Genomic DNA, 27,420 nt, shown 5'->3' with positions numbered 1-27,420 from the left:
TATTACTCTTACTTTTTTTATTCGTGGTAACGTTCTTCCAGGAGTGCGCGATACATGTACGTGTAAGATTGATTAGAATTCAACTGGCTGATTAAGACTCAAGTTTCGTCGACTAGTACGAAATATTTGTTACTTTCTATTTTCTATTAGCGATGTACGTTTTGCAATAAACAAATCTTCGTTTTTTTTTCCGCCTCCCCTAAACAATTTCGTCGACGAAACTTTCTTCTCGCTGAATTGACGAAATGACTAAAAACGATCGTTGCTCAACCGATGAAAAAAGAAGAAAATGAATCGCTTGATGCAGAGCTTATTTTTCTAAGAAATCCGGTAAATTCTACAGAAGAAAAGAGAAAGAGAAGAAGATTGGGAAAAATATGCGATGCGCATCACACAGGTGTGAAAATCGCGCGGAAAATTCGCCAAAAAATTCGTCGGTTGTTCTGCATCCATCGATTCAATCGGTTTATCAATTTATCTTTCGTAGCTTCTTTTGCTCCTTTGCATGAGATTATTAAAATCAATTTGTACGTTTGAGTTTCGATAAAAGCAAATAAATAAATCTCAAAATAAAATATCCTACTATTTAATAAAATTTAATTCCGCTAATTTGTCTAGCGCGCATTGTCACAATTATGTTCCTATGTTGATTTGTACAGCGCAATTGGATTTTGCCCGCGTTGGATAGATTTTCACTCTCTAAGCCGTAATAAATGAACCAATTCCAAGTTGAAAAGAATTTTGTTTTCCTGAGCGAGGCGCAGCAACGATAAAAAAAACCTGGCCCGAGGCAATAAAGATAGCCAGGAACAATGGAGATAGAAATAGAGAGATAGAAATAGAGAAAAACGACGAAAAGAAAGAGAGATTAAAAGAAGAAAAGAGAATCACGTTTTATATATGCAAACCGATGTACAATTGATGACAATTCTATTCTATCGTAATGCTATTCTACTCAAGTCTACGGAAAAAGAGAAATAGAGAAATTACTACCGTTTACTCTACGAGAACATTCCGGGCTTTCGGAACGTGCGAAACTTTCTTATCGTTCAATATTTATGTTGTCTGAATTTTCGGTGGTATCACAAACAATGTCGCGGAGCAGATTCGCAAACGATCAAGTGAAAATAGTCGAGTTGCACATTTATGATAAACATCACACAATATTCACAACACAATATACAAATTTCCCTTGCATTCATAATACTTGTGGCACGATTTAAAGAGGGAGATTCAGAAACTTACAGCGACAGGACGCGATACAATAAAGGATGGTATAAAAGAAAAAAATATATAAAACTAGGATATTTAGCTAAAGAGAAAAATGTATTCATGTATAAAACAGCGTGATGCACGCAAAAGATGGAAAAAAAGAGAGAGAGAGAGAGAGAGAGAGAGAGAATGAAAGATGAAACAGGGATGATGATAACAAAAATAAAGGCTGTTTTAAATAGGAAAAAAAGGCGAGATAAAATGCTGAAGGAAACGATCATGCGAATTTTCCACAACGACGCTTGTCTAATCTCATTTTGGACGTCTCAGCAACCCAAACACCTCAAGCCAGTGGCAGATCAGGATAGATGACGACTGCAGCGAGGAATTATAAAACAACGATGGGGAAACTGAGCTCAAGGAGAATTAAACTAGAGATACTAAGTAAAGTTAGATATATAGAGATAGAGATAGATAGATAGGTAGATAGAGAGAGAGAGAGACAGAGAGAGAGGCTTTACAATGCGATTAGCTTACCTTCGACATAACGAAACAACACTAACATGAGGATCATCGTGATGGAAGCGTCTGTGACCGTTGATAAAAAAAGAAAGATTCTTCGAAAAGGAAAATTTACGATTGCCCGTCTCGCAATTAGATCGTCTCGTTCTTCACGATAAAATAAGAGGACGAATATCGAAAAATATATTATAAAAGAGTTCATGTTTCAAGATAACAAAAGAGTTTGAGACAGAGAGAGAGAGAGAGAGAGAGAGAGAGAGAGAGAGAGAGAGAGAGAGAGAGAGATGTACGATCATTATTTGGTACTCTAATATTTCTTTTTATAAAAATACTTTTTTCTGAAAATTATTCTGTAAAGATCGACGACGAAATCAGGGACGAGCAAGCGTCACTTAACGAAATTCAATCCAGCTTATTGTTAGAGCGAATATAGGATACGAAAAGAGAAAAGAACGGATTGAAAATAAAGCTCGCGTGTCCCAGCGACCAAACACCCTGGAGCGTTGCGTCTGCGTGCACCATATCCCATTATTACCTTATCCACGCTTTGTCTTAGCGTGTCCGACTCGACAATTCGAGCGATAGGCTTGGCAAATTAATCCTTACATCGCGTGAACTTTATCAAGTGACCTTGACGACAATAACCAAAGTAGTTCGAATTGTACTTTGAAAGGGAAAATGAAAGACAAAGACTAACTTTTACAGCTATTTAAAATACTTACGTAAACAATACTCGAAACACCACTCGATAAATCGCGGAAACAGAAAATTAAAGAAAATACATTATTCATACGAGGAATTAATTTGCCCGCGAATCGTTGTTATCCAGTTTCTGTCGTGCGTGGATATCGAATGACGACCGAATAAAAAAGAGACCAGTGTACCAATATATGCGTGTCGTCTTTCCACATCGAACTTTATGTCGTATGATAGAAGAGATATATGGAATGGACTAACTACTAAAGTCATCATAGAAAGACGAAATAGCCGATAGAGTGAGAGAGCGATCGCCGTGTAATTGAATTCTCGAAGCTCTGCCCGATTTTTAGAAAACGCTTAAACTATTACTCAAAAAACTTGTTTCAGGAAGGTCAGCAAGTTTTGTTTTGTGAAAGATATTTAAATTGGATGCAGTTCATCAATCGGGGAAAAAACTTCGAAAATACAGCGCATCATCACCGATAACTCTTTCGAATTATAGAAAATCTGATGTATCTTGTCAATATTCACTGTACGTTGTTGATGTGTTACCTTTCATTAACTAGCTTGTCAGTGAAGGGGTTTCGTGGTTGTCGCTTCATAATATCGCTCTCTGCCTCCTCGTAGGCTAGCGAGATGGCGGGTACCTGACGTCACATTATCAAAGAGCTCAGTAACAACGCCAACAATTAGATAACGAGAATGTCTTCGGATGATGTTGAAGTAAGAATGCTGTCGCGTTCATCGCATTTAAAATTTTCAGTCGTTAATCTCATCGTATATAACATGATACCACTATAAATACAATCTTAAAAAGACGAGATAACAGAATCGATATCGACAGCATTCTTATGTACAATAAACAGTAGAGAATAAACAGAAAATAATCAACTGAAAAATAACAAACTAAATTAATGAGATTAAGAAATTGGTTGGAAGATATCAAGGGGATTTAAAGGAAATTTGAGGTCTCGCATGGATAAACACACTAAGCAACTTTCTCATGGAGAAAGAGAAAGATAAAGTTCCTGAAAAGAAACATTAAATTATACAAATATTTAATCTCGTTGCAATAAATCTCTATTTCTATCCTATCTACGTGCAAATTTATTATTTGTATTTAAACGCATCTTATTTAATTTTCTCTATTTAATTTTAAATTTCTATGTGAAATTATATTTTATCTAAATTATGCTTTTGTTTTGCCCCATCACTGCAATTAATCTAAAAAGAAATAAGAATATTCAAGAGATTAATCGATGAAAACAAGTTGCTGGCCACCATCTTGACTATTGCATCGCTACCTTGAAATGCATTGTTATCTATAAAAAAAGAAAATATTGTTGGACAAATTTTTGAACAATTATTGATGGACATCACAGAGTCGTCGTGTATCAGGTTTAATATTCCAAACATATCACGCTGGTACCTATCGATCAATATAAGTGTCAAAGGCTACCGTATCTTCGAGAAACAGTCATGCCTTCGTAACTGTATAAATTATTATAATTATCATAATAAGGAGCATGAGCTGAAATAATATGATTAGCAAATAGAAAGATCGAGTAGCAATTTTGGAAGAGTTTTTCTCGAGATGCAAACGTCTCTTCTGAATATCGTTACTCGATCCAAGTCATCGTTTCTATGTAATATTTCATGACTTACCATGTCGGTTCCCAAATCGATGCAAAGAATGGTGACAGTACCCAGTGGCAAAGGAATATCGCAGAGGATGAACGCCAGGAAAGGCGAGATTTCGGGTATATTCGAGGTCAGGGTGTAGGCGATGGACTTTTTTAAGTTGTCAAAGATCAAACGACCCTCTTCCACGCCTGTTACGATCGAGGCAAAATTGTCATCAAGTAAAATCATGTCGGCTGCTTGCTTGGAGACGTCTGAACCAGCAATGCCCATAGCGACACCAATGTCGGCTTTTTTCAAAGCAGGCGAGTCGTTCACACCGTCGCCTGAATAAATTAAAGAGTAAATTAAAGTTTCAAATATAGACAATTATTACATTATAATATTAATATAATGTCAAAGCTGTATTAGTCTATTCTATTAAAAAGATTCAACGAGAGTTCCGATTGTTGAATAGTTTTTTCACAATAGTACTATGTAAAATATTCATGTCACATGTTTTTCCCTCGAGTAACTTACCAGTTACAGCGACGATCGCACCCATTCGCTGGCAGCCTTCGACGATGATGAGCTTCTGCTGGGGCGAGGTACGGGCGAACACAATTTCGGTGTGGTACCTGAGAATCTCGTCCAATTGGTCGGAGTTCAGTTCCCTGAGTTCGGTTCCGTGAATGACCGCGGCTTTAGCCTCGCGAGGATTTACTTCGGATACCGGGATATTTAACCGTTGCGCAATGTCCTCAACAGTTTCATTACCTGATAAGAAGATGGGAATAACATTAATAGAAATGGATATAAGAAAAATGAAGATTGATTTAAAAGATTGATCTTTTTAAAAAATTTTTAAATTAGATAACTACTCTTAGGATAGACAAACCTTCCTTAGGTCAATACAAAACCGATAAGATTATTAAAAGCAAATAAATATTTCATATATTGTGTGAATTAAAATATACGCGATCGTCAATCAAAAAGCTGGACATGTGACCGTGTTTTTTTACAGTGCGAACTTGGCATTATCCTTCAATAAAACCGCCACAAGTTCCGCATAAATGTATCGTTGTAAATCTTAAGCATGATCTATTATCTCAAAATTACATCTCATTAAAAGATTAAACTCATAAAAGCGTCATGATCGAGATCGACGAATAAAGTCTCGAAGATACCGTGGCGATATCTAATCTCGAACGTCATTCGAGAGAGTTGTTTATATGATAAAGTGCACTACTGCATAACGTGCGGAATGTACCTTCAGAGATGATGCCGACGGATTTGGCAATGGCTTTGGCAGTGATCGGGTGGTCACCGGTTACCATGATGACCTTAATGCCGGCGGAACGGCACTTGGCGACCGCATCAGGCACCGCGGCCCGAGGCGGATCAATCATAGACATCAGGCCTACGAAGCGGAGCCCGTCGACTGGGAAGTTGGGGTCGTCGGCATTGAACTTGAAACCAACCGGGAACTTGTCGGACGGCAGTATGTAATCACAGAAGCCGAGCACTCGTTCACCAAGTCCGCCCAATTCCAAGTACGCGTTATTGAACGCTTCTTTCATCTCTTCGTCGAGAACCTTTCAATATCAAAGACGAGAAAAGATTAAATAGAAAATGGGAGAGATTTATAGATAAAGAGAGAAAGAGAGAAAGAGAATCTATTAAATAAATTACCTTCTCTTTGCCGCCGATAAATATGGTCGAACATCTGTCCAAAATTCTCTCAGGAGCACCCTTCATAACCAAAAGATGCCTAGGATCGTTGGGATCGTCCGATTCGTGTATGGATACCTGATATTTATTAGTAGAGTTGAAGGGAATCTCGCAGACTTTTTTGTTGCGTTTCCTAATACCCATGACGTCGCCCAATGCGAGTTCCATGCATTTGAGCAACGCGGCTTCGGAAGCATCGCCGTTCACCTCTCGCTTCAGAATCGGTTCACCTTCCTGGCCCGGCTTGAACTCGGCACGATTGCAGAGAGCCGCGATCTTTGCCAGCGCCTTGAAACCCGGACTGGTACGGTCGTACTGCAAACCAGACTGATCCTCCGTGGTATCGGCGTCGATAATCTGATTGTCGAACCACATATGCGCCACCGTCATACGATTTTGCGTGAGGGTTCCGGTCTTGTCTGAGCAGATGGTCGAGGTCGAGCCTAGGGTCTCTACAGCCTCGAGATTCTTCACCAGGCAGTTCTTCGAGGCCATTCGCTTGGCGGTCAAAGTGAGGCACACAGTCACAGTAGCAAGGAGACCCTCCGGTACATTTGCCACGATGATACCGATTAGGAAGATAACGGCATCGAGCCAGTGATAACCCAGGATGAAGGCTATGATAAAGAATGTGATGCCGAGGAAGACAGCGACACCGGTAATAAGGTGTATAAAGTGATGAATCTCCTTGGCGATTGGCGTCTCACCGGTATCCAGGCCGGATGCAAGACCCGCGATCCTTCCCATCACCGTTTGATCGCCGCAGCAGATTACCACACCTTTGGCCGTGCCTTCCACCGCATTTGTCGAGAAGAAGGCGAGATTCTTCGTCTCAAGTGGGTTCTCATTCGTAAACTCGGGCGACCTCGATTGCGGCTCGGATTCGCCCGTCAGCGAGCTGTTGTCCACCTTGAATCCACGAGCCTCGATAATCCTAATGTCGGCCGGTATCCGGTCGCCGAATTTAACTTCGACGACGTCGCCCAGCACGAGATCCTCCGCCCGTAGGGTGAGCTTCTCACCCTCCCGGATCACGGTGGCGAATTGCGGCACCATGTTCTTGAATGACTCCATGATCTTGCTCGACTTGCTCTCTTGGTAGTACGAGAATATACCCGTGACTATCACGACTGCCGCGAGGACGATGCCCAAATAGAGATTGTCGTCATTCGGATCCTCGCTGGTCGAGGCCAGAATCGAATAAGCGATGAAGCAGAGGATCGCACCGATCCACAGCAGGAGGGCGAAACCGCCGAACAGGTTTTTGCAGAACTTGACCCATTCCGGGGTCCGTTTCGGTGGCGTCAGGGCATTCGGCCCATCCCTCTCCAGATTTTCCTTCGCTTTCGCGTGGCTGAGGCCCTGTCATCAATATTATATAAATACTATTGACACATATCACAATGATCGGTCAAATCATAAATCGTCTTTCTTTTTTTTTAGCGTCGTCAACTAATTTTCGTTTTAAAATCTTTCCCTCTTATTACATCTTATTACATCTTATTGCGAAATGGAAGCCATTGTCCATAATAACTTTTTTAACTCGCGGCACTGTTGACGTCAATCTCGATTCGAACTAAATCCCACTTCCTCGAAAAAAGATTATCGTAAGGTATTACTTACGTTTTCGGGGTGCGTCTGAAATCTTTGATACAGTTCCTCGGGTGAGATTTTGTGGAAGTCAATGTCCAACTCCTGCTTCAGGTCATCTAAATTGTCCCCCCTTCGCTTTGGGTTCTTCCGCCGCGACTATTAACCAGAACAGAGAAAAGCAACGTTATTGAGAAATATTTTCTGAATCGCATCCACATCGTGTGCTGTGTACACACCCCCTTATAATACTGCTACGATTACAAAGCTCCGAAGCGATTACATTTCTCGTATTACCGCGACGCGTTAATCAACGAGATATTTTAATAAGATAGAAGAGGCAAGATAGAAGAGAAGGAGAAGATTGTCGAAGCGTGTCGAATTACAAGAGTCGAGATTGAAAACCCAGCGACGAGTGAGGACAGCAGAAGAAGTCGATTACAACGATATCGCCGAGAAGCGAGTCGTAATGATATCCCGTGTATCGTAAGATGAGATAGGATTGCACTAGAATGATAGGAATGTTTCGGAGTCATGCGACGTCAGCAAAAATAATTGACGAGTAACCAAGTTTTATATAGTTTGTGTCAACGACGAAACTATATAAAATAACGTTATTTCTCGAACAATTGAGCGGAAACTCCTTCCTTGTCTTTTATAGACAAGTAGATTCGGTGCAATCTTATCTCATCCAATAGATCGTTGCTGAATAAAGTGTCAACAAAACTTTCTTTTCTTATAAAAAGAATATAATATTTCCACACTGATCGTCAAGATATTATATTAAAATATTATAATGCTGTCCCAAATCAAAGTCCAGTACCGATAAGCGTCTTCTTTTGTCATGCGTTAAAATTTCACGCTGATACCAAAATAAAAACGTGAAAGAGTTTCAGAAGAACGAAGGAAATCTTCTCCAAGAAGATTTCTACCAAAGTACAGTTAATGAAGAGAAGCGTGTTGTTATCATGAAGAAACGACCGGAGATAGAGACCGGTATAAAGAAAGCGACGAGAAATAGAGAAAGAGAGAAGAGAGAAGAAATAGAAAAGAAGAGATAGAAGGAAAGAGCGAAAGAAATGTCCCATTTATGCTCCAAATATTTCGTCTGCTGACCAAAGAAGCGTACCAGACCCACAAATGTTAATTACGTAGAATTCAAATCAAGACGTAGAGTCCATCTCTGAATATACCTTGTACATCCCATCTGCGGTTTTGTTGTCATCGCGAATGTTGGGTAACGTGGCGACCCTGTACGAGTCTGAACGGCCATGCTGTAAAAAAATGGGCGATAAAAAAATTATGAATAAATCATGCGGGCGTAGCACAACAAAATACAAACAGACAAAATAAATATACGGGAGTACATAATGAGAGCGTGAGTTGAAAATAATAATAATAATGATGATAATAATAATAATAATAATAATAATAATAATAATAATAATAATAATAATAATAATGCGAAAAAATCGATGTAACGCCGTTTTGTGTTTCTCGTTGTGTGTTGCGTAGGTAGGTACGATTGCACGAATAAATCGCTCGCGGAAAATTGTACATTTTGTTACGATCAAGTAAAAGAGCGCCGTTCTCACATGAGTTACATATTCCAAAGGGTTCGTTCCAAATTTTCAATTTTATTTGAAAAATGGAACAATCCACGCGGTAATTGTCGTCTATTTGGACAGCGCTATTCGCCATCCGAATGGATCAGTTTTCCCACAGTACTCGCGATCATACCGTAACTGCGACCTTCTCACGAAAGGGAGAGAGAGAGGGAGAGAGAGAGAGAGAGAGACACGTGGCCGGCGCGTATTCGACACGTGACAGCGATGAGAGAGACGTTCGCGGTGCGCAGAGAGCAGAAGTCCGATTTTCAAGAGCGACCTCGGCACGACCGCGTTCGGATAACGACCGCTTCCGGTAGTGTACCGGTTCAATGGAGACATCACTCGCCACCGTCCGCTATGCTCAATGCTCAATGGTATCCCGTAATCGCGATTACGAGAGACCACGCGACGCGACATGACGCGACACATCGCTCCGCCTCCGCCTTCATCGGCAGTGCAAAATCTTGAACTTTTTCTCTTTGCAAATGGGAATTGCGATTTGCAGATCGCGAATCAGGATTGTCCACATTCACATATAAATAAATAAATAAATAAACAAGGAAGATTATTATAAAATAATATCACTTTTCCTGGTTGTTTCCCTTTGTCCATGATTTCCCTATACTGAATATTCTGCGATCAAGGTAAATAGCACCAGTTTACAATATCACGCAATACAAGTAACAAATGATTTGCATATCACTTGTAATATTACACGGAAAGAATAGTTTTGCTGGCAAATCTAAAAATTTGGTTAAAGATACAGATATAAAAATAATTTTGCTGGGTAAAAAATTATAAATTATATACAACGTTCAAATTGGTTGGTAGAAAATGAAAAATTTTTCGAGTATTATCACCAATGTGTTAAAATAAATTTAAGTGTTAAAAAATTATTTTCAGATTTGTATCTGGTCAAATTTTTAAACTTGCACAACAGCTGAAAATAAAACTAAAAATAATAAGCAAGAGCTCAGCCATACATTGCGACAGGTTTCATTTGCATCAATTCGTAATCCCATCTCCGAATATTAAACAACCAATTATTGACACGTGTAGCTTATCACAGATGATGATATCTTTTTAACGCTATCGTCTCGACCATGAAAACCGACAATATTCTCACGTACCGGATGAACTAACTAACGAAACGCGAGACTCGTGACGCGGACACGACGCTTACACGAGCGCAATTGCTGCGCGCGCGGTCGTTAATTCTGTCACGACGGTTCGTTACGGCCGTCGCGGCGATTAGATAAAAGACCAACGAGTCGGCAAATCGACGGTTACGATCGTAAAAACTCGTAACTCTGACTTCGTGCATTACGTGTCCGGTCTGCCGTCTGCCGTTCGCTTCGCGGTCGCCGGCTCGTATACGTAAACGATCAATTTCATAGGTATCATTACCTCTCTGGCCCATCGTCGCTCTCGCTCACGTCGTCATTGAGGAAGCACGATTATGCAATTTTACAGGTCACATACGCATCTCGCTGATTGTCCGCACGTACACGTACAATCGCGTCTGCCCGCGTTTGCGCGCGCGTCGTTCGTTGCATAAAATACATTGATGAAAATCCAGAAGCTCCCAAATAAAAACAAGATTCTCTCAATTCGATCTTAAAATTAAATTTACTCGGCACAAACGTTTGTCCAAAATTGTTGCAAAATTAATTAAGACTCAACTTCCTCCCTTTGTGCTAAATAGAATTTAAAAAAAAAAAAAAAAAGAGAGAGAGAGAGAGATAATAAAAATCCAAGTTCCCAAACAAGACAAAATTCTCTCAATTCGATCATAAAATTAAATTTATTCGGCATAAACATTTATCTAAAATTGCAAAATTAATTGGGATTCAACTTTCTCCCTTTGCTAAACAGGATTTGAAAAAAAGGGATTGATTGAAAAATAGTTTCAAGTTTTTTTTTTAGAAAAATGCAGTTTTGCTCATAGCAGTTTTGCATCGACAAATATTTTCGTTCGTGGCGATAAGTAGTACCGAAAAGTAACAGTACGCCTCCGCAGGCGCAGGATGAACGCGATTTCGACCTTATGCAATTTACGCGGGTCATTTGTGAGCCACGGGTCGAGTTACAGAACCGACTCGCTAGAAGCGGAAGTGGTCGAGCTTTGGCGACAGGCAGGAAAGCGAGTCGGACCTCGATGATTAGATCGCATTTGTTATGTAGCTCTTGATATGCATTTCGTATTCTTTGCTTCGTATTGCATATTTTATTATGGACCAGAAAGCAACATTACATATACAAAGCAAAAATTTAACAATTTTTATATGAAGTGAATTTTGCGTTGTAAATTTTATAATAAATCTATGCCGGAAATAAATTGTCAGTACGACAGATGCATTTTGTTCATTTACTTGATCCACTCGCATTTTGTTCATTTACTTGAGCCTATTTTATAATTAAATATATATATATATTATATTACTTTCATACAAATCACATAATTAGCACATTAATCCTATAAAAAATGTATTTTTGTCTCAAGAGAAAACATTGCAAATTCGGTTAAGAAAACAAGAAAAAAATCACTTATTTCATTAGCTTTCTAATCAGACATAAGCAAACTTAACGGGACGTACCCTATATGAATTTTTGAGATTGAGTTAAAAGAGCGCACGATATTTCTTTTGCAGCTGCATAGAGGCATTGACTTAAGGCATTAAGGATTAACTTTCAACGATCGCGTCGCGGCGCCGGCGGCGACGTCGCTGTCGGCGTCGGCGTCGGCATCGGCGTCGGCGTCGGCGTCGGCATCGGCGTCGGCGTCGGCGTCGGCATCGGCGTCGGCGTCGGCGTCGGCGTCGTGCGTCGGCGTCGGCGTCGACGGCAATCGCGACGATGCGGCGGTAGCGGCGCCGCATGCGGGTCGACGGTCGCGTGTCATCGCCAGGACCGACTTAAAATACATTGAAACCCTCCACGAGGAAGAATTAATTCGTGGTAGGAAGATTAAAATGCAGTTTTATGCATGAAACACGCTTGATATTATTATCATAACTTGATATTATTATCAATTTATTACTGCCATAATTCGTTTACGTTATGTAAATATGAAATAAAATCAGACTTTAGTTTATCAGCGCAATCGCTCAATCTATTTCAACGACAGACCATTATTATACCGGGATATCTTAAGTTCCTTAAGACTTAAATCCCTTTCATCAGCTGCTTCATCACCTAAACTTTTCTGCGAGCACGAAATGCTCACGATCTTAAAGGGCGATCTATGATCTACTTGCCACTTAAAGCCAGGATGATGGTACCGTACCATATTCGAGCATACCTGGATGATAATTTTCGTGGCTATCCATCCCTCTCTTTTCTTCCCGCATTTCCCGCGTTTCGTTCCACTTTCCTCGTTTCTCCCTACCCTGTCGGTTTTTTCTCCCCCCCCCCCCCCCTCTCTCTCTCTCTCTCTCTCTCTCTCTCTCTCTCTCTCTCTCTCTCTCTCTCTCTAGCATTTCTCACCGATTTGGCTCTATTTCTCTCAAGCCGCGGGTCGATGATGGCGACACGGAATCATCGGTGGAACGCGCATGCGACCTACGACCTAGCCATCTCTAACGAGCGCCTCCCACTGTCACGGATCAATACCCAAGTAGGGCACCACCGACTATATGTGTTCTCTCCCTCTTTCTCTCTCTTCCTCTCTCTCTCTCTCTCTCTCTCTCTCTCTCTCTCTCTCTCTCTCTCTCGCATCGTCTCGTCTTGTATCGTCTCGTCTCTCGTCTTCGCACGGACATGGTGTAGCTAATAATGTGCATAAGCACATTGATGACTCGGCGACCCCCGTGACAGCGCACCCAGAGGACACGCAAGCGGGAACTCTCCCTACTTTAGGGCAAACTTCCATCGATTAGTTCGCGGATCACGTTAGAATCAATTATTAACGTCCAATAGCAGTTTACATCGATATACGACATACTCTTAACACACTTTATGCCGAATTTATCTCCAACACGGAAAATATAATTGGAAGCTGAAGCTTTTGAACCCGAGAATAACTGATTCACTTTGTAATTATTTGCTACGCGTTGTGTAATTTTGTATTATCAAATAAACTTTATTATACTTGAATGACTTAACTTTACGACCCGAATCGACGAATCGTATCGCGCAGCTAATCTATTATCAAATCGGGTTGATGCTTATCGAAATTTATCTCTAATTGCCATATGATATCCTCCCTGAATATCTCTCAATAGATAACGAACTGCAAATATCTACGTTCAATAATAATATATGAAAAATTGGCATTAATTATTTTTAAATATCTTTGTTAAATTTTTTAACAAATGCCGTTTCTAGCAACTTTATAGCCTAATATAAGGCAAATTTTATAAAACATTTATAACATTTAGAGCGTACAATATTGTATAGATAACAATTGTTGTTAAATGCCCTATCAAATATCCCATGTCTTCTTTTTATGCCTGTGGTTTTTAAATAAATTAATTAATTAAAAATTTAATGATGTAATTAACGATAGCACGCCTATTCTGGAGATTCAAAGGAAGAAAGGGGACGAAAGTCGCGCAAGTTTTTATTTAATATCGATCGGGGGATATATACTTAAGCCGGATTCTCAGAGGCTCCGATTATAATGCGAAATGTATATTTAAAAATAGACACGGTTAGCAAACACTCTGCATCTTGCTAGATCTCACGCCAGTGGCGAGAGACCGAGCGACATTAAGTCTTCTGACAAAAGTGAAGATATCATCGTAAAATACAATGATTGACACGTGCGGCATTGAATCGCATTTCACCCACGACGAAGATGAAAACCGATTTCGTAAACGGAACAGGGCTAAATTATTTATGAGGAGGACCCGCGCGCGCGCGCGCGCCTTATTGCTGATCGATATTATTCAGCTCACATCGGTCGCGATATATCGTGAATAAGTTTAAGCCTGACTAAACTTTCCTCTCGAAAACTCGCTAGCATTGACAGCCGCCTATGACGGAAAGGCATCATTTATATAATTAATCTTGTAAACAGGGCTATAAAAATTTTCCATTAATCCTGTTGGTGACTAATAATAATAAATTTAATCTGTAACTGTTGCTCCGAATTGTGAGCGAACTCGACATGTATTACTAATCGATATATTTGCGAGCGAGATAACAAATGAGAGGCCACGACGTATCATTTGCTTATTAGGTAGGATAATATTTGATATTGTATAAATAGACAAGCGTGCGAAAAGACGAGGAGTCGAGATTGAGTAAGCGAACTGAGCAAATTGTAGTAATACGCAAAGTAAAGACTTTAGTTGGAGAAACGATTCGAGTATCTAATACAAGCCCGTACAAATCCAATTATTTTGATTGACATTTAAATGTTTAATATTTTTACATTTTCAGATGAAGCATTTTTGTGGACATTGCGTTTGTCAGAGATGTGAATTCGATTGTTCTGGCGGGAGAAGCGTAATATCGAGACATCAAAATTCTTAGTCTGTTAAATCTTCTCTTTGAGAGACAGAGTTAATAAGGATAATCAAAGCCATAAACTATGTGTCGCATAATTTAACGTGTGTGTGTGTGTGTGTGTGTGTGTGTGTGTGTGTGTGTGTGTGTGTGTGTGTGTGTGTGTGTGTGTGTGTGTGTGTATTGAACTGCTAACACAGCCAACTGAGACCCTTTAACATCCGAGTCTTAAAGGGCTGAAGAATTGATCAAAAGCGATTTTTTTTTCTTCAATTTTCATTTATCCGCGACAAGCGCCTTGTTTATTTCGCGCCTACAAGCTCGCACCCTCCGCTAGACAAATATCCCAATGTTTCCCATAGATATGGATGGAGACACGCGATATGGATGAGTCGTTTGTCAGTCGGTCGATATTCGGCCACTGTTCAAAACGCGAACACCACGTTGCCATGCAACGACTGACTGACTGACTGAGTGACTGGTTGGTTGGTTGGCTGGCTGGCTGGCTGGCTGGCTGGCTGGCTGGCTGGTCGTCTGACTGGCCTTGCACGCACCCTCACGCATTACTCACTCTTGCAACCGCCGCGAGAGGAGAGATCTGTGCGTGTGACGTCACGCAGAGTGCGTGGCACAGGACGTTTTACGAATTGGGTCAAGAGGGAGAGATTGGTCATTTAACTCGAGCACGCTACGTGCCCCCTGTGTGCATCAAACGTGACTTGTCGGGCAAGTCGATTTTTCTCGTCTCAGTCATCATGCAGTCATCTCGCATCCATTCGCCAACTTCCGCAAACTTTTCGGAATTCAATATCTATTTCAAATCCGAGAAAAAAATTTCTTGAAAATTCTCTGATCTTCAGGGTGATTTGTTAATTCCAGGTAAAATAAAAGTATTTTTAAATGTATCTTACAAATAAATACATATTTATATGCAAAGTCCTTAATATTTTTCATTCATAAAAGTTGATTATAAAAGTTAAATTATAAAGTAAAAGATTAAGATTTATTTGAATATTTCAATAATTTGAAAAATTTTGAAAGGCTACAAAGATTTAAAAAAATAATATTTTATATGCATAAAAGTTTCAAAGTTTTTATTTTCAAAAGCTACAAACAAAAAATTATACAACGCATAATCGGCACAAAATTCACTTATTTTATAAAACTATTAAAATAAATATCCATCTTTATTAAACAAAATTGCTTCTAACAAAAAATCGTTGTCTTCAATACTGAATATTAGATTAGTCATAAAATTAGTTTTGATGTTTAAAGTGGATGGATCCACTGTAATCATTAATAATTCAATCGATAAACTCCTAATTATAATATAAAGATAAAATATTTAAAAAAAAAGTAACTTCAAGAGGATTCCCCAATTTTCAGTAAAATTTCCTTGATATAATATAGATATAATTTTATAATTTTTCAAGGCATAAACAAATTTCTTGAGAATTTCAGGTTTTTCAGATTTTTTTCAAATAGAGATATCCTGGAATTTTGACAATTTCAAATTTTGAGTAATAAGATTTTTATGTCTTCTTTAATTAACTGAATAAAATATTTAATTTCAAAATTTAATTTTGATATGTACAAGCAACTTGAAAAAACTTTTAATATTGACTGTGATGAATATTTTTCCATTTTTTATTATATCTTATATTTTATATCAATAAATTATCTTGAAAAAAATAAATGTTTTTTGTACATTTTATCTAATCTGTTTGTGTTTCTTTCGCTATCTTTCCTTCGTTTCGCTTCTTATAAAATTTCCCCATGAAATAAATCCCATGTATCTTGAAGTGAGTAGTAAGTAATTTAAAAAAATACGCCTGACAATTAGAAGCACGCAATTGAATTGGCGTTAAACATTCCACGTGGCAACAACTTAGAAAATGCAAATGTGTCTCAAACACGTAGCACTATTTATTTTTTTCTTACTTAACATAACACTTTATGTAACACTGTTCTATTAAAAATACTCGAGAGAAATATATAAAGTACTTCTTAATCTTTCGATTGCCATCAAAATTCGCATCGTTTACCTTGAAGAAAGTGAATCGCGTGACTTGTAGAGCGTTTTATCGATCAAGTGACTTCACGATTCACATCGACGAGTGTTTGTTGGAAATGTAATTAAAATTTCTAACGGATTTGAGAAGTAAGACAATGTTAATTATCGGGGAAACAGGTATAAATCAAGCAGCTTCGAAGAAATTTGATTTCAAAGTAAAGTGATGTATACACATTCTAATGATAATGGATAAATTTTAAAAAAGTATACAAACAAACTCTCTTGATCGAGGTTTCTGATCAATCTACGTAATACTCCCACACATAAGTAAACGACAACTCTGTTTATATAATCATGATGTCTTTCTCGAGAGGAAAAATATTTTTTAAAACTACTTTTGTACAACAGTAAACATGAAAGGGTATTAAAAAAAATATTTCAATAAACATTTTTCTCGCGCAAAAATATTATTTATATTGTGTATTTTATGTGTATGTTATATTATGTATCTTAATGAAAATACTGCTATGAATATGTAAATATTGCAAGATTGCTAATTGAGAATATGTAAAAAATTTATATAAGTATAGAATAAATTTTAACAATAAAAAATTCGAATATTCAAGTACTCGAATATTCGAGTATTCAAAAGCTCAAATTCATTGTTAAAGTTCTGCGTAGATAGCATTTGTAATAAACAAATAACCAAAGAGTCAACTGCAGACGCGTATTCTATCTTGCAAGAAATTCTATTTCTTCTATTTTGCAAGAAATGGAATCTTCGGTATACTCGACAAGTTCGGAATGTTTCCACTTTAATTATATTTCTCATTTCTACTTGGTACCTATTTACGCGAAGAATTGTGTCACCGCAAACTGTGTTTCACTCTCTGATTCAATCTCATCCTAGATTAAACTTCGCGAACTCATTTTTTCAATTACCGCGATCCAATTATTCTACCATCTGGCAAGCCGCGTAAATGATTCATGGATTATTCAATACGGATTGTGGAGATCTCGGACGAAATATTGCAAAATAGGCTTTTTAAAAAATTTTCAGAGAATCGAAAGAAATCGAATTGAAAAAAAAAATGACACATTGAAATTTATTTTAATATTACGGTGATTACAGATGCAAACTCGCGAGAGTTTGATCTCTCAAACGATAAAAGGACGAAAATATCTATGTCAATCTCACTTTTTTTTTCGTTATATCTATATTTATAGCGCGAATCGAATTCATCGAGAACTACATGCCCATAAAAGTACAAACAAACTTTGCAAAAATCCGCTCCTATCGACACTCTTGTTCGTGATGCTGCGCGACGCGATGCGGTGAGCGCGGGTCGAGGTTCTGTGATTAAAATTGGATTTTCGTCTATTCTCGTCCAATCGTCCCTGAAAGTCTTCGAGACATTGAATATATTTACGTCACAGCGGTGGAAGATCTCTCCCTCTCTTTCTCTCTATCTTTCTCTTTCTCTCGCGCATACATCATCTGGCGCTTTTTCACCGCAGACGAGCGAAGCGGAACGACTGACATTCGAGTGAGCGAGTGCATATACGTTCGATTCATCAATAAATATGTATATCTATGCGTTAAACAAAAGGAAGATTAATTCGACACAACGTGTTTCTGTATACACGCGCGCGCGCACCACACGCGCACGCGCACGCGCACGCGCACGCACACACACCTAGCATCATGTTCTCGGAGTGACATATCAGAGTTCCCGTTACTTCACGGAACAGCAATTTATGTTGATTAACTTTTTGTAATACCATAAATCTAAATATCATGTAAAAAACATTGTTACTTCTGTGCAATCCTCTTTAACGCACTCTATTCGCGACGTATATTTCAGTTTGCAGGAAAATACAGACATTGTTTCGATATATTTATTAACGGTGTATATTAAATAAATATCGATTTTAAATGCGTCGCGTTCAAAGAATGACGACGACACGCGATTATGTTTTATATTCATCGCACACAAATTTGCATAAGAGTATTAGCGTATACAGAAGCGCATAATTAATAAGACACAGCATATAAACTCATTAAAACACATCATAGAAATTTACATTCTCTTGGTTCTAAATGCTTTTATGTAAATCAGTATGTTATGATCTCTTATACGTTTTACAAATTATATTTTGTGAATATCTTTCATATTAAGGAAATTTTGCAATTTACGCAGATACCGCTATGAAAATTTTCACAATAATTTTCGTATAACGACACGCGATTGAGTTAACATATTTATTGACACAACATCGTCCATCTCAGGATCGACACATAGATCGATATTTTTTTTGATATTTTAACATTCTCGTTTTAAGAGATCGCTGGGAATTTACCGATATAACAATGCAATTGGAGAAGATTTAAATAAAAAGACTTGATATTGCAAACATTATTGTTTTGAAAAATTATTCCTTTGTATTGGAAATTGAAAAAGATACAAGGCGAGACAAATTTGATTTGACAATTTTAAACTTTGTCGCTACAAAAATATCTCTAATTACTAATTATAAATACTAATTTGCTTGTTTTTTTATCTCTAGTTTTTTATTTTTTTTTATTTTTAACTGTTTATCTTTAGTTTCGAAGTCTAGTATGCATGTAGAGTCTGATGCAAGAAAAAGAAGAATCGCAGTAAGATAATGAGTTATTCTAGTTATCTGAAGTTGTCTATATCTAAATGGATCTATGTCGAAGACGAGACGTATGCAAAATGCAGAAAAAAAATGACGCGTAGATGCATGCATAATACTTTCAATTGCAGTTTGTCTAATTATTCATTCATCGCATGCGAGAATTTGAAAACCAGAGATGCAAATCGACTGAGCTATTTTTCTACATAAAAATGTAACTTTCTAAATAAGTGTTAAATGTGTGTGTGTGTGTGTGTGTGTGTGTGTGTGTGTGTATATCCAAATTAAAAAAAAAAAACCAAAAAAAATTTAACAATATTTTTAATAAATATAATTATAATATAATATTTTTAATAAAAATAACAACTTTAGAAAATAGAGAAAAGAAAATTTAAATAATATTTTAAAGTGTAATCGGGGCAAAAAATATGTTCGATTTGTATCTCCGATGCAAAAACTTCCAGTTATCTATTCCATTCACTTGTCGGGTTGAGGAAAAGATCGACAGAGAAGTCGTGCCGAATGCGTATACATGCGCGCAATTTGCTATTTTTCTTTTTCTATACGACACCGGTACGCGACCGGTTCGTGCTAGTTCATTTTAGTTTCGCGATCGAGTCGAGTTTGAGACAGAGGGGAAAGAGGGGAAGACAGAATCGCGCTAATCTCACGGAGTGGTGAGTATCGAGAGAGAGAGAGAGAGAGAGAGAGAGAGAGAGAGAGAAAAGACGCTAGAAAGACACTGTGCATCATATATCTAGGATTAAAGCTATACTTCGTCACTTAAACAAATTTAAAGAGATTCAACAGAAATTTTTAAGACATCAAGTACTGAGAAAATGAACATTCAAGAAAGCGATATCCCAAGTTCCTTTGAGCTGGATAGCACAATTTCAAAGTTATCAATGTATTTGATCGCAACATGTAAACACGTGCACCAAAACTCGCGTGAAAGTTCATAGTTTAATAAGTTTGACAAGTTCCACTTTTAGTCTGTTAAAACACGACGTTTCTATGGATAGGCTTCTTTTTGTCTTTACCATAAAAAAAACCTCCACTAATTTAATATTTATATTATTCGCGAAGTGTGTTAATAGATTTTCAAATAGATTTTGTTTTTATAGAATTATAGTCAAAGAAAATTTTATTCTGCCTCTAGATGTACATTTTCCTGATTATTTTTCTGACTCAAGGCATCACTTATTTCAGAAGAATTACAAGGATCTTAAATGAAAGTCTTCGAGGAAGCAATTAAATTCGATGGATGACAATTGGATTAACAAGCTTTAAACTCGAAAGAATAAAGTGATAAGCTTAATCTACCTTCAGCTTGAATTTTATCTCGATTCTTGACACTAGAATAAAAATTAAAATGATTCTTAATTAATACTGGCATAATATTATTTCGAAAAATGCGAGAATATTAAAAATGTTGCAAAATTTTGCAATTATTACCAGCAATAAACATAAATTATTGAAAAAATTATTAAACCGAATTTATACGTCGTGCAGTGGATTTCAACTGTCACCGATCATGAATCATTTAGAATCATAAAAGTTATTTATACGCTGGGTTTCGTGTAATTTTATTAAAAACGACAGTTTTGCAGTGATTCGTTATGCAACAAATCATAAATGAATTGATATATGCACATATAACACATATATGATATTCTTAAATTTATAAAAAATATATTCTTTTAACAAAAAAAAAATTTTATCACAATTGACATAAATTACGTTAAATTAGATGATATTTTCTAATAATGAGATATAAAAACAAATAGATAAAATTGGAGAGACTGAATCGAATAAAAGCAAACTCCCGTCTCAAGGACAGTATATTGATTAGATAAAAATATCTTTTTACTAACGATATAATACTCATAATTATAGAAGTAAACTGAAAAGAGAATTTCACTCTTAATCGATGATAATAACTTCGACCAACTTTCGACTTAATTCCGATTTGAGCTCACTTCTACGTTGAAGATTGAGCATTTTTTTTTAAAATTATGTTTGTCTCGCAAGCTCACTCTACTTTTTTAAAATGTATATTTCGAAATAAATGTGTAAGATCTCGCACCAAAATAATATTTCATTAGTCTGAAAATAAATGTAATAAGATAAAAAGCCAAGCGGAAGCGGAAGAAAATACAAGAGATCTTCCAATTTAGTATCGAGCATTTTATTTCCAGATAGGACTTGCGCTCTGAACTGACGGCCCTTAAATATACCATGGATATCGATCCAACCGATAGTCGAGTTCCGTTTCAACTGAAAGCTGGTGTGCTATTCCGAGGATGTTACTCGAAAATAGCGGCCGAATCGTCACTGATATTACCAAAGTGAATCAAGGCAAATTAAAACAAATGGAATTAGTCAGTCGGAAGTTGAATATCATTGACTTATTGAGAGTCTCTCCATCTGGCGCGAGATCAATATTAGAAATCAATAGACGTCGATGGTCGAAACATGTCGTGGAAAAATCGAATGATATTACGACAATCGACGACAAAAACAAGAAACAAGAATTCACTCGAATTTCGAAAAAAACTCGTTCCTGTCTTATCACGATCGATTTCCTCCGACTCGACGAGTGGCACCAATAATTGCGAGGTGTGTCGGAAAAGTTTGGTCGAGACGTGATGCCGATCAAAATGTCAGGTGAATTATGGATGAATCGACGGATAAATGCTTCAGATACAATCGTATCATAATTTGTCAACGTGTCCAAATGTCACAGGAATGCCAAAGTCATTTCTAGTTGGTTAAATTAAATAAATAAAATATTCTCGCAAGGAAAATGTTAACTGTCGTTAGAAATTTTATACACGATAGTTTGCAACGACTTATTAAAAAAGAACGAGATTTCAATAATTAAATCAAACATTTCCAAAAGATAGTCAAATTTCTAATATAATAATATAAAAGAATAAATACTGCAAGACATCAAAAATCCTCTTCGTGCATTCAAGGGTTAAACACCTAACGGTCAAAACCTCGGAACAGACACCAGGCAATCGCTGAAATCCTGAGCAATCCGGATAATACCGGATACATCCAAGCGAGGCTATCCAGAAAACAACCTATCCTACTGTTCATCTCCCAGCAAGCTTGTTTTCGCGACTCGTCCACCTCTATCCCGCATTCTGTAATTTTATTAATTTATAAAATATATTTTTTGCCGAAATTTCAAAATAATATTTTTCTACTTTTCCTTTAGCGTTAAATAATAGGCTTGTTATTTTTTTATCATTAGTATTAATTGGAATATCATATGTTTATGTGTCATTAATGACATCATAGTCTCAAGGCAATAATCTTAGTATTCATCTTGCGAGATACTTAAACCGACTGGCAATACGGACATAGAAAAAAGATCAGTCAAAGAAATCCAAGGAAACGTGCCAATTATGTGCATTTATTATCGTACGTAATAGATAACATTAAATAAAATGATTCTGACATTGAGGAGTGATAACAGATGCTCGCTAATTCAAAATAAGACATAGAAACGCATTTAGATGAATTCCTACAAGATGTAATAGTTGAATTTTGACTAACGTATAGTTATGTCAATAAGAACAATTTATATATATATATATATATATATACATATATTTATATATGAATATGAAATTAATGATATTTTTTATAAATTTAGTATAATAAACCATTAAAATTTATATTCGCTCTGCCGAAAAGCCTACATAAAAATAAAATTCCTGAAAAAACTCAAAGTGTTCTAAATTTTAAGTATAGAGCAAAAAATGATTGATATTTAAAAATTTTTTAAATTAAAAATTTAAGGTAAATATTTTCGTTATGAAAAATAACATCTTCAATAACAATGTAGCTTTTATCAATTTAGAAAATGAAGACTCCATAATTAATTCCCCTAGGTCTTAACAATTTACATGTACAAATTTAAATTATTGCAAAAATTAGATTCAAGACGACATCTTCAAACGCACGTTATAAAAGTGCGTTATAAAGATTAAAGATTAAGTCAGAAAAAACGTTTCGTGTAGGTGCAGCGAAATGTAACTCGTTCGCGGAAACGCGCATAATCCCAGCTGGCCGATTCGAGAGCGCTAATCTGGACGATCGATACGCGACACCGATGATGTTTGACGAACGTTAAACATTGGCGATTCAATGTCGCGCAGCACCGCGAGACATACGTCACTCACGCGTGACGACGATGATGACAACGACGGCGAGGACGACGGTAGCGAGTAATCGAGAGGTGGAAGTCGGTCCAAGACGTTTCAATGAATGGGAAACATGGACCATTAATATAAACCTATTATAAAAATCGATCTTTTCGATTGAAAGCGATATCTAAATCGCAGATTTGCCTCTTGTCGTTGAAACGCTACGTCGAAGCCGGTAAAAAAGGAAATAAATTATATTTATTTCACATCCTGATCACGCTCTATCTTGATTATTCAGCACTGAGAGAGTGATAGTAGTAAGTAAATATTGCTTAACAGCACCCAGTCTTTCGGATTACTATCAGGACGAATGTGTCTTTTAAGAGACATTTGAAGGATTTAAATGAGATTGATAAGACTTCGTTCAGCCGATTGAAAATCAAAATTAAATTTTCCATTCGTCCTGTAGCGAATCCGGACGTAAGCACGGGAATAATGAAGTAACTAATGGAAAACTAGCAGAAAGAGTTGCTAAAGGTTGGCAAAGAGGAATATAGAAAGGATCGCGACAAGAAATAGTATAGCTTCTGAATTGAGGGCGTGTCGCTCGTGTCCCTCGAGGCTACATTTGTTTCGATTAGCCACGAAAATTATTAGCGCCATTTTATTTGATTTGGAAATAATAAGCAATGTACGAGAAATCTAAAATCTAAATGACCAAAGCAATCCAATTGTCTCTCAATTTAAAACTAACGATTTGTCACAAAGATTCAATCCATGGAAACCATCAAAAATTACTTCGAGAAAGCTCAGTTATTACCATTTTACATATTAGTTGACATATCGAAGATGATTATAAATTCATTATTAACGATGACAGCGTTGTCATACGATACGTGTATACGGCATATGCACATTACTTGCATAAAAACGGTAACATTGCCAAAAGTTCGATTTTACATTTAGCACACTAACTTAAATTTAACACACGATTTAATTTCGATTCAATAAGTAGGCAATTACTTGTCTTGTTATTATTAAAAAGAGTACATCTACCGAGTGAAGACGAAACTTGTGGATTTTTAGCGAAACGACACGTTATTAGACCGTCTAATTTTCATTTTCCGATATCGGTCGATATCGGTCAAAAACGCAACTCCACCTTTTCCCGCGAAGCTTACGTGCGGCGTACGGGTTCGCAGCGATTGAACTTTAGCGCGGCTCTAAAAATAACGGTCGTCGTCGATCCATCCTTCCGCTACTGCCACGACGACGACGACGACGACGACGACGACGACGACGCGCATAATTAATCGATCAGTTTTCTCTTCGGGAAATGTTTCCGAGAACACAACGATGATCGGCAACGCGCGATCCCAATTCACGTTCCCACCGATCATCATCGGAAAGCATAAATCTGGGACACCTACCGAGAAACACAGGGCACAAAGATAAGGGTTTTCTGCAAAGAGAGGCAGCAGTCTTGCGACCCACGGCGAGCGAGTGAACGAGCTTGCGTGCGGAGCAATCTGCGCAGAAGCGCGCCAAGAAAATCACTAAGCGCGTATTTGCATCGGACGGAACGATCGGAGCAAAATCTCCATCGAGCTCGCGGATCGGACGATCCTATCCTATTAATTTCCATTAAATTAATTTTTCAACGCGCATCGAGAAATTTCCAGAGGAGATTTATTAGACCTCGTAAAAAAAAAAAAAAAAAAAAAAAAAAAAAAAAAAAAAAAAAGTCAAAGATGTCTGTGAGAAAACTTCTTGCAGATGACAATGAGAACTTTCGAAATTTGAAGATTATTTGTGAATATCACGATGACTAATAATATTTCTAATTTCTCGACGGGATCGTTTATCATTAGTAGAGCACGAGGCAGATGTCGACGATCACACGTTGACATTTAGATAAGCGACGAGATGTCGTGCGATTCTGTCAAGAAAAGCAACGCTCGAGGGAAGTGACTAGTTCTAAAAACGGATCAGGAATGAAAGTCTACGATATAAGAGCACCAAAGTATTGCAAAATTTTACCATATTCCACGAAATCGCCAAGAGTAACGAACGAAAGAGAGGTGAGACGCGGAGGGAGGAGCCACGCGCGAGACAGAAGTGAGAAAGAGAGAACGAAGAAGGAAGCTTTCTTTGCTTTCCCAGTAACGGCACTAACAGAACTGATCTTCATTTAGAAATCCAATGAGAACCTGGCGGGCGGGGGGGGAGGGGGAGAGGATGAGAGAGAATAGAGCTTTCTGAAGCATCCCCCCCCTCTCTCTCTCCTTCTCCCTCCTTTCTCTCATTCTTTTTCTCTCCCACCTTCTTCTTTCCTCCGTAGATCGAAGTACCTGTTCGACAGTAGAGACTATTCCCTTCTCCATTTCTCTTTCCCTGTTTCGTTTCATTTTTATATATAATATATAAGCTCTCTCTCACAACTCATTCGTTTCAATTTTCAAAAAAGTAAATCTATAATAATTCACTGCTCTGCAGCTACGAGAAAAAAAATCCGCAAGGCGCGTCATCGAAATGTCACTATCCATGTAGTTCCTCGGTGACCCGATCTGTCACTCGAATCAGCTGCGCCTGTGACTGGCGGACACCCTTCTGTCATCACCTTTCTATAAAGTTCCATTTTCCATTCTGCGAGCGAATCCCTGACAAAAGCTCTCTCCACGACGACTTCGAAAGGCCGCGCTAATTCATCTCTCGAAAGCGCTTCGTAAAATCGCAGCGATTATTCGTTCCTTCTCTCTCTCTCTCACACACACACACACACACAGCACACACCCACGCACGCACTCTCTCTCTCTTTCTCTCTCTCTCTCTCTCTCTCCCCCCCCTCTCCTCTCTCTCTTTCACACTCTCGCTCTACCCTTATTTCTATTTGTCGACAAAGCTCTAAGCACAAACCTTGTCACCCATGGCTGCGGCGAACGGTGTTCAGTAAAGGATAGAGGATTAACAGCGCGGCTTCGGGTGGACCAGAGACTGACTGGCGTTTCGTGTCGTCGAGGACCACCGGCATCATCGACCCGTATTCCCCACTGCCGCGACACCTACCCCCGCCGTGCGGTCACATCCCTACTCTTTCCGTTCCTACGCCCGCCCTCCTCTGTTACCAACGGTGTTCATCCCGCACGTCATGACCCGTCTTACTTCTCTCTCTCTCTCTCTCTCTCTCGCTCTCTCCCCCTTCCTTTCTTTCCTCTCTTTCACCCTGTAGATCTATGCGCGCGTCTAGGGAAAATTCCCTCGTTCTCCGCTCGCGAATCCCTTACGTGAAATTAAGCCACGTTTGAGAAACCGGGTAGATTGAAAAAATCTGGTGTTCCCGTGTGGTTCAATTTCCGTTATGTAATCGACGTGCGCGAAGGAAAAGGCTATGTGCCAACTGTCGTGTTTCTATTAACATGAACAAATATACAGATCATCTTTTAAGTACTTCAACTATATTGAAGTGCGGATTAGTAAAGCTGTAACAATTTTTTCCGTAACAAAAATAACACGACAAATTCAACCCCTATACTCGGACGATTTATTTCTCTCTACTTTTTCCGTTTCATCATTCGTTCGATGACCGAATAAATTCCATTTGCCGGGCGGAACGAGCGACGGGGAAAAATCCGATTGTACATTTCTGTCAATCGAAATGGCTCGATGATGGCTGGCAACATAGAGGAAGTTACAAATATCCATCCCAATTAGCAATTTACCTAGGACCTAGTGCACGTCCACCACCCAACGGGGCTTGCCAGCCCCGTGACTCGCTCGCGGGTACCCCCTTGGCCCTCTACTTGTGCCTCGTACCCCTCGTACTCTTCTCTGCGGTCGTAACAACACCCGTTCGCCGGCAAACCCGGTTGCGCGCGCAACCCGTTCGCCACAGCTCTTCGCTGCGATGTTACCGCCGCGCAACGTCGGTCCGCGCCCCCAAAACGACAGAGCGCAAACTCCCCGTGATCAGTGGTTCTCACCCGAGTCGCCACGTCGATCACGGGAATTTCGACTATCCAATAGAATTTAGAGTGAAAATTAATCCAGTTCCAAAATTCTAGATGGATTACAAAAACCGATTACAGCGCATATAATAATAATAGATAGATGGGAAAGGGGAGGGAGGAAAATCGGAGTTTTTTACGAGTAAAAG

At 38.2% G+C, this 27,420-nt stretch overlaps 1 protein-coding gene across 7 annotated transcripts in view; it reads right to left on the bottom strand.

The window, feature by feature from the left end:
- Atpalpha (sodium/potassium-transporting ATPase subunit alpha) overlaps positions 1-27,420 on the bottom strand; it is a 60,423-nt gene that overhangs the window by 8,480 nt on the left and 24,523 nt on the right. Inside the window, exons 1-8 of one of the 7 annotated variants that reach the window (XM_089085021.1) lie at positions 9,968-10,021; positions 8,568-8,648; positions 7,408-7,533; positions 5,746-7,146; positions 5,324-5,648; positions 4,594-4,830; positions 4,099-4,400; positions 2,986-3,080 (exon numbers count right to left, since the gene is read on the bottom strand). In XM_089085021.1, the coding sequence (XP_088941147.1) occupies positions 2,986-3,080; positions 4,099-4,400; positions 4,594-4,830; positions 5,324-5,648; positions 5,746-7,146; positions 7,408-7,533; positions 8,568-8,648; positions 9,968-10,006 (2,606 nt within the window). In that variant the 5' untranslated portion in view covers positions 10,007-10,021. Of the gene's footprint in view, positions 1-2,985; positions 3,081-4,098; positions 4,401-4,593; positions 4,831-5,323; positions 5,649-5,745; positions 7,147-7,407; positions 7,534-8,567; positions 8,649-9,967; positions 10,022-25,307; positions 25,437-26,183; positions 26,342-27,420 lie in introns of those variants that run through there. The other 6 variants (XM_089085022.1, XM_089085020.1, XM_011645046.3 and 3 more) reach the window with 6 other exon arrangements.

The sequence above is a fragment of the Pogonomyrmex barbatus genome, unplaced genomic scaffold (assembly GCF_055798465.1).
Source record: "Pogonomyrmex barbatus isolate J1 unplaced genomic scaffold, ASM5579846v1 scaffold9, whole genome shotgun sequence".
In the NCBI taxonomy this organism is placed as follows: domain Eukaryota; kingdom Metazoa; phylum Arthropoda; class Insecta; order Hymenoptera; family Formicidae; genus Pogonomyrmex; species Pogonomyrmex barbatus.
The sequence above is the reverse complement of the archived record's forward strand: the minus strand, read 5'-3'. Positions and strand labels throughout refer to the sequence as shown.